Source organism: Carassius carassius, chromosome 29, assembly GCF_963082965.1.
Source record: "Carassius carassius chromosome 29, fCarCar2.1, whole genome shotgun sequence".
Lineage (NCBI taxonomy): Eukaryota > Metazoa > Chordata > Actinopteri > Cypriniformes > Cyprinidae > Carassius > Carassius carassius.
The window spans coordinates 19,005,634-19,018,001 of record NC_081783.1 but is presented as its reverse complement, the minus strand read 5'-3'; the positions used below and the strand labels follow the sequence as shown (position 1 = coordinate 19,018,001).

Sequence of the window (12,368 nt, the reverse complement as noted above, 5' to 3'; positions counted from 1 at the left end):
ACAGTCTGTTTCCGGCTTCCAGTGGAACACACTCTGATTGGCTCCTTTTATCACAGTTATCACGATTATATCATAACCTACGCCAATCTATTACATTATCTCTGCCTAAACATATTTCTATCAGTGCAAGTCAGTCCTGAAGGTCACTTCCTGTAGTTCTCATGCCCTGCTGTTTGGCCTCCCGGCTGATGGCTAGACTCCTGTAATCCTGTGTTTCTCCCTGTGGGATTACAGCCTTATTGAAATCCCTATCAGATTTCTGCCTTTTATCAATCCTTTTCTATTCCTTCTGCAGAAATGCTCTGTGCATCTCAATGATATATCAGCATTGTATTCAACTTGTCTGTTTTTCCATAATCCATTCTCCCCAGGCAAAGGTCAGGGTGCGTTCAGTTGTGTCGGCCTGGCAGCGCCAAGAAATGCTAAACAGATGAGCACAGGGAGGGGCAGAGTTTCATTCCTCGACGACATCTTCCAGCAATTGCTAAAAGTTTGTGAGGCATCCTTGGAGTGCTTTCACATTAGTAATTTTATTAAAATTACACAAACACACACACACACACACATGCATATATATATATATATATATATATATATATATATATATATACACACACATATATTTCCACACAAATGTTATTGCTACAGTATTGAATTATGCAAGTTTTCATTTTTAGCTGAAATAATAAAATAGCCTAAATATTGCTAGATTCTGGCGGGGCTGTTCTGTTCTACCCCAGTAATAAAAAATAAAAAAGAATAAGAAAGAGTAACTTCACTCAGCATATTGGAATGGCTGTAAGAATCCTTCTCAAAAGAAAGGATCCTTCTAAAGCGGCTCGTGTCTCTGCCAAAGCTAGTGTAATTGGTCTTTATTTCACGAGGGCAGAATGAGGAATAAACCTGTGTCTCTCTGCCAACAGCATTCTGACAGCTGGGAGGATAATTAACATTTTTCAGCAGTCATTATCCAACCTTAATGTGTGGTTTCACATTATTACAAGAAGCATTTGGCATATTTGTTTAGTTTTTACAATTAATACTATAATATACAGTAGGGCTGTGTATTGCCAAGAATCTTGCGATACGATGTGTATCACGATACCGGGGTTGCGATACGATATGTTGCGATGCACTGCGATACTGTCAGCAAGGCGATATATTGGGATGTTTCTTATTTAAGGAATATTATATAGGCAATTGTAAGAAAAGATGTCATTAAGAACACACCACAATATGCAAACCTTAGCAATAAACAAATAAATAAAAATTAACCAGAACACAGTGGGATCTGCATTTGCTATAATCAGTCCCTGTAACATTCAATGTTATTGAACCACTTTTTGTGCAGTACGAGTAAAGGGGGGTAAATTAAAGTGCTTACAGGATCCTTTAGTTAAATGTATAATACATATAAAATGTATTTCATAAAAAGATCATATATATTCTTAGACCCTGCTTTAAAGGTTTACAGTTTAAGTTTATATTGTGACATACAATGTCATAACATTTTGATCTGAACAAAAGAATTACATCTCCTTAACATCAATGAAAAATAATGTGCTTATAGGATTCCTAAAGAAAACAAAACAATTGTAAAACAATAAAATAAATACAGATGTTGAACCTTTCCACTTGTATTTCATAGGTTTTTCAGTTTGTATTTATGTTCTTCATTCACCGAAGCAGAGACGCAAGTTTAATGCATTAAAAATATTTAACGCAATTAACGCAGGGGCGGGGCTAGGGTTTGCCTCGCCACTCCCCTCACAACTGCAGTTTTTGTCACTTTTCTTTTGACAAGAAGTGCATTTATTCAGTTGCAGAATGTCTTTATGATCACATCTAAACAGAAATATTTCCGACACGCGCTCCAACTTCACTTAAGCGCCAGGAGTCAAATGAGTGCAGAAACGGTACTGTTTTCGAACCAAAGACTTAAAATACTTCAGTCTGTGTGCACAATTTGAGTTGAATTACTGAAATAAATGAACTTTTCCACAACATTCTAATTTATTGAGATGCACCTGTATGTCTGTGGCTTCACCCAACGGTTCTATCATGGAGCAACACCATTAGCAACATAAACAATCAATAATATAGCATCAAAACTTTTGTTATTTATTTAATGAAGTATGACCCCTGCTGGCATTATGTTGCATCTTTCATCTTTAATTTTGCCACAACATTGTGATGTCTATCAGCTAGGGCTGGACAATAATTCAATATCAATATGTATCGCGATATCATTTTTTTCAATAATGGTGATTTTTAAACACATTTTCGATATTTCGATATACATTACCAGTATTTCCCATACATTGATTTATTTGTGGAATTTTACTTCGTTGAATAAACATGAGCACTGCACTTTTCAAAATCAAAACACATAACGGGTGTTTTATATGAATGTATATCTGACGGGAACCGACTGTCTTCAGAAAAGTTTTGATTTTATCTGATAGAGAAGTGTTCATAAGCGGAGCTGCTTTGATTACAGCCGTTACTAGAGAAACCGCTCTCACAGTGCCTCCTGCTGGCAGACAATCACTTTGCATTTAAGTCCGTATCTTTCGTTCGTTATCTGGCTCGGCTCGGTCTTCAGTTCTCTCTTCACAGCAGTTCAGTCAGTGTACTGTTTGAGTAAATGAATTACTCCGGGATATTGGTTTGTTTGAACTCAGAGGGAGTGTCAGCCACATTAAAAAAGTTAACAGCTTAAGTCATTTGTGGATTAATGCGTATTGGAGGCGTGAACCGTTTAAAACGATTCAGTTCGATTTGGTGAACTGGTTCAAGAAGATCCGGTTACATCGAATGATTAATTCGCGAACTGGATATCACAAACTCTTTTGTTTTGAACTCTCTCACAACAGACACGGAAGAGAAGACAATGCTGAATAAAGTCATAGTTTTTGCTATTTTTGGACCAAAATATATTTTTTCGATGCTTCAAAAAATGCTAACTGACCCTCTGATGTCACATGGACTACTTTGAAGATGTTTTTCTTACCTTTCTGGACATGGACAGTAGACGGTACACACAGTTTCAATGGAGGGACTGAGAGCTCTCGGACTAAATCTAAAATATCTTAAACTGTGTTCCAAAGAAAAACGGAGGTCTTACGGGTTTGGAACGACATGAGGGTGAGTTATTAATGACATAATTTTCATTTTTCTGTGAACTAACCCTTTAATGATCTCAGTCCAAGATGCCCCGAATGACACAATTGTATGTTATGGGACAGTATTTTAGTATATACCTCCTCTTCCATGATTTATCAGTCTTACTTCCATATGTCACAGCTCATGGCCTGGTTTGGAGATGTTTTACGATGCAACGTTTTTCCGCCTGTAGAGCCAGTACAGTTATTACCTCCGCTTATTTATGTTTTCTTATGCATTTCATTAACCCCCCTGACAGTTTGATATAGACTGTATTTACTCAAAAGAGAGAAGCTATTACTGTTTTCCTTCGGGCCGCTCATGTGTGAGGCACACCAGTAAGAGCTAATCTGTGGATCTACATGTGTAATTGTTTTTCAAGTGAGATGGGAAGTCTGTGTGTGTGATCTGAAGCCATTCATTAGCCCGGCTAGCTCGTTTGCTGCAGGCCCTGATGGTTATTGCTGTTGTAGAGATTATGAAGCAACAGGAGCAAGTAAGATGAACAGACTGTTAAAATGCCTCCATCTCACCACATGTGCCGTAATGATCAGCTCACCATATGTTATTCAATAGTAGGATATTAGTTTTAAAAAAAAACACCCAGTCACACATAATGACTTTACAATGGACCATTCAAGCTAAAATGCCCAAAAATGGAAGATGTTCCGGAACATTCCAGGCCTCTAGACAGTGCTCATGCTAATTCAGAAAGGCAGGGGAGTGTAGAGGGAACATCTGTTGGGTTTAATAAGGTCACGCTGCGCTATCTACAGTTGCATCTGAGGCCCCTTGACCTCAGCAAATGGATATGCTGCTGCTTCAGATATGCAGCTACGCAATTTACAGCATGAAGGTTGCATGTGGTCCTCTGACGGTCAATTATGGTGTAAATTGTTGTTGTTTTTTCAACCCAGTCAGTGGGTATGCTCAACAAGCTAAGGTTTATAACATGTGTTTTTAACCTATCATTTTATTGTTTCTGAAGAAAATGTGGTTGCTACATAGTTTTGGGTGGTTGATAGACTCTAATAAACCCAAGACAAAAGAGACTGTCTTACTGTCTTATCTAGACGTTTCTATGATATTCTGGTCTTTAGGTTTGGGCCCTTGTAAAGGATTTTGTCATTAGCTTTATATGTTCTCTACTAACTTTACTGTATTAAAGTACACTAAGAAACATTTGGTGTGTATATATATATATATATAAAATAGCATAATAAAGCGAATAAAAAGTTTTATTGAGAAAATTATTATTAAAGAACCTTAGCATTGTTATGTAAGCTTTTATAATAAGACTTATATACATCACATATATGAGACATTCTCCTCATTCTACCCTCATTTTTTTCTAGTCTGATGACTTTTCTTGTTAGATCTGGCAACAAGTGCACCTTTAAAAATGTTAGATCTTTACGTTACTTTTCCCACCTCACCTGAATATGCAGAGACACCTGCAAGTAATCAATTTATATGATGATTGTGAGAAGTATAAAAAAGATTTCACAAATTCTCATTACATTTCCCTTTTCTGTTGCAAATGTACACACCTTTAAAGGAATATATGTTCTGTCTGCATTTAAGTTAAAATGTTGATTACTCCAAAATATAAAAAAAGGATATCAAATGTAAATCATTGATTTTTATAAAAGAAGTTCTTCTCCCTCATCTGTTAAAAGTTTATATTTTTTGAGTTGTAAATCAAACTTTTTAGATTTAGGCATTACTTTAGCATAAAGTTTTTAAATTTGATGTAATTTTACTCAGAAAAGTTTAATAACACATTGTTAATGTATTTTTGTTATAATATTGTACAAGTGAGTATTTGGAAAAATTGAAAAATTCATTAAAATAAATTTTTTTAAGGAAAGAAGGGATCTGTTAAAATTAAATTTTATGTTAATTAACCTTATGCCTTAAATGCTGTCGGTTTAGCTTGTACCAAACCCAGAATATTCCTGTAAGATGCTATTCGAACTATTTTTATTTTCATCAGTGTGAAAAACATAGTGTATAAATTTCGGTTTTACCATGGTGTGCAGTTGATTTTACGCTGCCGTAGTCAATGTCCCAGAGGTCTGTTGGTCAGGGATCTGTGTCCAGCCAGTGGTCAGATGTCCCGTTCCCAGAGGGTCTCCTTCAATGATCTGTGTCCAGAAAAGCGACTGATGGAGTCTTTGTTTTCAGCTACGCCTGCATATCTACATTTAATCACCAATTAGTAGCTCTTCTGCATCACATTAAGAGACTTGCTGAAGCATGCAGTTACAGCTTGCTCTTGATTCTCTGCAAAAATTTATTTCATCATTATGAGCTAATACAGAGATAACAGACAAGAGATTAGATGTAGTTAGTCGAGTTAGTTGTGTTGGTCATTTGCAAAGCTTAATTTTTATTTCAAAATTAGCTACATTTTCTCTTTTGCAGGCAGAGAAAATAAAAGCTATCTCAAAGAACTCTGAAGCCTGGACAGCAAAGGACTTCTTAGGGGGAATTAAGACATTAACTTCAGGACTTGCCTTAATCTGTTCAGTGTAAACCACTTTAATGTCTTCTGAACATATCTCTTATGTGTGTAATCACCACTGAGGCCTTGATATTGCACTAAAATGTAGTCAGTTACCATTTATGGACCACATTTCCATGTTTCTGAGCCGAGCACAAGTGCTTTGGTGTTTTTAACTGAGAAAACCTCTATCTGAGAACACATTCATGACATCCTCTCACAGACTCCTTAAATCTGTGGTTTAGACGGAATGCAGTACGGCTGGTGTTTTGAATTAAAACAGATATACTGAATGAATCTATTTTTCTGGGTTGATGAAAAATAATCATGTGTCCTTTTAGTGTACTTCTGAAGGAAGACTTATATTCACAATCCCAAATTGTAGGGAACATTATACAATTATATATATAGATATATATATCTTCACATTATTTTTTCCATACTATGGAAGTCAATGGTTACCGGCAATTGTTGGGTTACTCGCATTCTTTAAAAACAAATTCATATTTTGAAAAAACAAACAAACAAACAGAGTAAATGATGACAAAATTTACATTTTTGTGTGAACTGTACATTAAAATTTCTGAATTTACTCATTAGCTTACATTTACATAACATTAACTTAAGAAGCAAAATTGCATTAGAAAACAAGTGAAAGATAAAGTTTAAGTTTATATTTTATGCTGTTGGCATTTTTTTTTTCTTGTAAGCTTACATTTAGTTTGATTTAAAAAGCAAGTCCTGATGCAGTTTTTTGCTTATCAAGTAAACATCTTTTTTTAAAGATATTTTTGCAGTGTACGCATAACAAAACTAATGAAGAGAGAAGAAGCAATGGATATTTGGTGATTTATTGCAAATGCTAACACAAAAGAGCTAAGCATTTCATCAATTCAGTCTGTGGGACTTTGACATTGGCCTCTAGGGGTTTCTATTGGTTTATCAGCTATTTTTTCTTTATCTGTCCAGGACCAGCCTGCAAGTCAGCATCCCCTAAACTGGAGCGTGAGGAGCCCAAGTCCGAGAAACTGCTGGATAAGGCCAGTGAGAGCGGAGCCTCATTGAACGAGCTCTCCACATCCAGCTCCGAGACCCACTCAGAAGCCACGTCCCCCCAGGACAGGGGTCCCATCCTGGTGTCACGCGGTGAGGTTGTGGGGGGCTCGCTGGCTCCATGTGGCGCCCTGCACTCGGTATCTCGACCTCCGAGCACTTTTACTCTAGGCCGACCGCCCAAAAAAGGTTCCTCTGTACAGTGGATGGAGCTGCCGGATAAGAGGAGAAACAGCGAGCTGTTCCAGTCCCTCACCAGCGGGGTTGGTCCGAGGGAAGGTGTGGGAAGCGGTCTGACCCGGAGGAAGACTCTGGAGAGGCCCAGCGTGGAGGAGGAAATGAAACAGTGCATCCGAGAATTCCGAAAGATCAAGATCCCTCCGGCGTTCCCAGAACGCAAAAGGCAGTGGCAGTCAGAACTGCTTCAGAAATACGGGCTTTAAAGAAAACTCAGAATAGGCGGTTTAAACTATCCAATTGATTCACAATCTCGCACAATAGATTGCCCAATAGACTATAAAGTCCTCAAAGGTCTTGATTCACACTGAGAAACCAAACAATTGAGTATCAGAAAAGAGAAAGAAGGAACTTGAGCCATTAAAACATGTTCCACTTTGCTCCATTTTTGTTCAAAATTGACAGCACCATTCATATCTTTGAACTAGACTTTAAAACCTACCAAAAAGTGGTGATGGAGCACATTTCGATGAAAAGCCATTCCATCTAGACTTATCTAAATAAACCTTTCCATTGTTCAGAAGGTCTGCAAACAGGGCTCATAGTATAAACTACAGTACTGACAGACAGTGTTTACTGACAGACAGCATTGGCTATCTTTGGTAATGTAGACATATTGGGAAGTAAATTCTTGTTGTGTCCAAAAGAGAGATGTCACTGTGCATTAACTAGTTGTTCAGTTTGGTTCTATACAAATGATGCAGATTTAATGTAAATGTTGTTGTCTCTACCTACCTTTGTTTCAAAGATTAATTTAGGTCTGTCTTTTGTATACATGTATTAGGCCTACAAAACTATTTAATATGCCAATCAAATTGCTATATGCTGATTATTTCATCAAATTGCAATTAATCACATATACAGTGCATTCAGAAAGTATTCTTGCTATGTTGCAGACTGATACTACAAAGGTAAAAAAAAAAAATCACATTGATCTACACTCCGTACCTCATAATGACAAAGTACAAACAGAATTTTAGAAATGTCTATAAATGTATAAAAATAAAAAAAAATGAAATATCCCATTGACATAAGTATTCAGACTCAGTGAAGCACCTTTGACAGTGATTACAGCCTCGAGTCTTTTTGTGTATGACACAACAAGCTGTGCACACCTGGATTGGGGGATTTTCTGGACAGGTTGTATGGGGGCCATCGGTGAACAGCCATTTTCATGTCTCACCAGAGATAGGGTTCAAGTCAGGGCTCTGGCTCGGCCACTATAGGACATTCACAGAGTTGTCCCTGAGCCACTCCTGTGTTGCCTTTGCTATGTGCTTAGGGTCATTTTCATGTTGGAAAATGAACCTTTGCCCCAGTCTGTGGTTCTGAATGCTCTTGACTAGGTTTTCATTAAAGCTCTTAATATTTGGGTGCATTGAGCTTTTCTTCTACTCTGACGAGTCCCTCAGTCCCTACAACTGACAAACAGCCCCACAGTATGAGGATGCTACCAGCACAATTTACTTTTGGGATGGTACTCTGCAGGTGATGAGCAGAGCCTGGTTTCCTTCAAACATGATGCTTAAAATTGAGCTTCATCAGAGCAGAGTTTGAGGGTCCTTCAGGTGTTTTTTTGCAAACTGCATGCTGGCTTTTATGTGTTTTGCAATGAGGAGAGGGCTGCAGTGATGGTTGTCCTTCTGGAACTTTTTCCCATCTCCACACAGGATCTCTGGAGCTCAGTCAGAGTGACCATTGGGTTATTGGTCACCTTTCTTACTAAGGCCCTTCCCCATAAATTGCTCAGTTTGGCTGGGCGACCAGCTCTTGGAAGAGTCCCGTTTGTGCCAAACTTCTTCCATTTGAGAATTATGGAAGCCACTGTGCTCTTGGGAACCGTCAGTGCAGCAAAATGTTTTCGGATTTTTTCCTAGATCTACACTGTAAAAAATGACTGTAATTTTAATGGTAAAAAACTGTGAAAAATGCTATAGTACAGACCTGTTAAATGGTTAACAGTAATTTCCTTTAAAATTTAATAGGGGTGCACGATATATACTGGCCCATGATTAATGCACGTCAAGTCAGTAAAGCCGGTTATCTAGTCAGCGGTAAATACCATCAGGTGCGTGATTTCACATAGAGCAGCTGTTACTACATGGAGCCATGTTTGGATTTGGATTTGGATATATATCGTGCACCTCTAAAATTATAACATTCCCAGAATTCTCTGCATTCCATTTCAAATTTTGTTTGAGTTTTATGTTTGTTTGTTTTTTTTATAACTATGTTTCATCTTATTTTTTTCTTATCTGTTATGTTTATTAGGGTTGTATGTTACTTATAATGTTCCTAAATTAATGTTTATTACATATTTCAGTTTAACGAGTCTCACCATGATGGTGTTTAGTGCTTGTGTGAATGACTCTGTGCACCTTCTATGTATATTATTATTTAAAAGCAGCTTGTGATGGACTTTGGTTCATCACGTGACTTTCTCATTACCAACTGTTTTTGGTAGTTTTCAGTGTATTACAAAGTTACAAAACAGATTTCAGTACTTCAATAGGTAGGTATATTAACATTATATCAGTTAATGAAATTACGGTATTTAACTGTAAATTTAAGGTAAAACTGTAAAACCTAAAACATTGTTAACATATTTTCTATGGTAGAATTCTGGGAACCACAGCTGCTGTTTTTTTTTTTCGTACATTTTACAGATTTGTTTTTTCTACTATCCTGTCTCTGAGCTCTGCAGGCAGTTCCTTTGACCTAATGGCTTGGTATTTTCACTCTGATAGCATTGTTATTTTTTCACTTTGTCTACGGACTGATTAATGAGAATTATTTTTTTTATTATTTAAACAGTTGTAGTATCAGGCTGCAACATAACAAAATTGCAAAAAGTGAAGGGGGTCTGAATACTTTCTGAATGTACTGTATATCACCATTTATTAAAGAAAGCCCCCATTTTTTCAGTCAAGTCTGTCAATCAGTATGTATTCAATCAGTCTGTCCTAACAGACCTTTCTTAATTTTTAGTTTATGTAAACAAATTCCAGATGGGTGTCTTTGGATGTTGAATTATTTCTTATGTCATGTATGTTTTTTACAGCATGTGTCACATTCAAAACTGTTTTATGTGTCTAAAGACACTTTCTTGAACGTCTTGAACTAAAAAAAAAGTCATTTTTAAAGAGCGACTCTTTAGTCGTTCTGTGCTGCTTGCTCTTGGTTAAGTCTGGTGATTAAATGTGTTAATTTTTTAGAGAATGAATTACACTATGTTAAATTGACAGCCCTACTATATATACCTCTATACAATAGAAATATATAAAAAAAATATATAACTGTATATTTGCTGAGAATCATCAAACTAGAATTGGAAGGTATGATGAATGAGTTAACATGATCGAAAATCTTAACTGGAATATGAGGTTGTTGGAATTTTATATTAGCTAGGGTTAATGAGCACAGAAATATAATATAATGGATAAATTATCTTCTCATTCCATCCCTTTAATTGACCCAATTGTTGCATTTATATGATGGACTACTATGAACATCTGCACAGTGGATCTTCTCTGTGTGAGGTTTCTCTGACTGATGCCTAGAAATTGTCCATTGTCTGGGACGGTTTTGCTATGAGTTTTGTGCCATACATTTTCTAAATGTTTGTGCGTGTGTGTGTGTGTGTGTGTGCTTCTGTCCATATTTGTACACACACTTTTCTTTATGTACTTTTCTATAGTATCATTTGTGAAGGTAATTTTGATGTTGAATCACGAAAAAAAAAAAAAAAAATTGCTACAAATTGCTATTCATAAAAAACCTATTGTTGGTCCAGAGCTGATAATGGAGAAGACCAGGAGTTGACCTCCAATGATGAATGCCCATGTTGGTTCCTTTACAGTTTTTCTCAGTGCAAAACATAAATGTGAAATCATCTTTAAGAATTGATCGTCTTTACACAGATTTATCTATGTTTGAGCCTAGCGAGATTTATTTTTAAATGAAAATAGCCATGGCGTCAAGCCAGTAGCCTAATCCACGTGCTGAAAATGGTTCCAAGATATTGTTTATGGCAGAGCGTCATTCCAGACTCGTGGAATGATCTTTCCATCTGCCGTAGGCTGCGTATCAAATGTCAGTGAGCATTCACAGTGCATTTCCATCTCCATAAAGACTTGTATTTGAGATATATTAGATGATTGCCCTCTAATTGATGTGTGTGGTGTTCTGTGCACGTTTAAAGCACAAAATTCTGTTAATGCCGGTTTGAGACATGATATGGTCTCAATCCAGGACACAGGTTTGAAAAGCACAAGGCGCAGTTGACTCTTATCCTAGAAATATAATGTTTAATTGGTTTAAATCAGGACTTAGTGTTAGTCTACTGTGAAACCTGAATGCTCCAAAATTTGTGAAGACGTGTTATATCTGTTGATTTGCCTCAGTGTCCTGTAATAAAGGTGTCATGTTATGATGGGTAATTTAATGTGCAATTTCCTTATTTCATTTAGAGTGATTTTTTTTTTTTCCATGGTAATTTACTAAAATATTTACCATCTAGCACTTTTTTTCTCATTTGTTTATTTATTTTTGGTCAAGAAAAGGTCAATACCAGCCTTTTCCTGTTTTTTCCTGAGACAACAAAGCATGTGCCTGCTATTCTTCCAGATAGAACAGTGTTGCCATGTCCTCTTATTATATAATTGCATTTAATGGCCTTTTTTCCCAGAATTGTTACTCCTTTTGACTCGCTATAGCATAGTTCTTGGCAGATGTAAAACATCCCCCCTCTACATAATGTTACTCATTTCATCCTGTATTTCTGCCTTTTCCAGAGCCTCCCCACTTGAGTGGTGCATAAATGCATGCATTTTCCATTCCTGAAAGGGAATTATCTTATTGATTTAGATTTATATATATGTCCTCTTTCCATATTTAACCTCCAACAAGGCCTCACATCCTCTGGTGAGTTTTTTTTTTTTTTTTTTATCATTTTAAATCTTTATGCTTGCTTATATTTTCTGTCGGCTTTGTCACCCAAAGTGTATTGAAACTGTTTGAGATGTTTTCTCAATTATAACTTAAAATTAAATGCTATATATATCAATGCTTATATGACATATTGTTGACAGGAGGATGCATTAAAACAACCAGCAGTTTGGACAAGCTAGAAAGCAGCTGCCAATTTCCAAAACACCTTAAGCTGGTTTTGGTTGTATTTTAAAGCAGGGATTGCTTCAACAGAAACGTCATGGCATTTCCCCTGTCTCAGATAGCTGGTAAGTCCTCAATAGCATAATTATGCTGAGAAGAAGCAGCCAGTTTTATTATTCTTATAAGTGAAGACTTCATTTAGGCTGAGTCTTAACTTTGACATCCGAGGCTTCTCACTTCAGCTCGGCCTAATCATTTCAGACATCTGAAATGATGCTTGTCATGGAGGCGCTGA

At 36.7% G+C, this 12,368-nt stretch overlaps 1 protein-coding gene across 1 annotated transcript in view; it reads left to right on the top strand.

Annotated features, from left to right (window-relative positions):
- LOC132109832 (BTB/POZ domain-containing protein KCTD8-like) overlaps positions 1–7,836 on the top strand; it is a 32,485-nt gene extending 24,649 nt beyond the window's left edge. Inside the window, exon 2 of the mRNA XM_059516210.1 lies at positions 6,641–7,836. Coding sequence (XP_059372193.1) covers positions 6,641–7,167 — 527 coding nt within the window. The 3' untranslated portion in view covers positions 7,168–7,836. The remainder of the gene's footprint in view (positions 1–6,640) is intronic.
- The last annotated feature ends 4,532 nt before the right edge of the window (positions 7,837–12,368 follow it).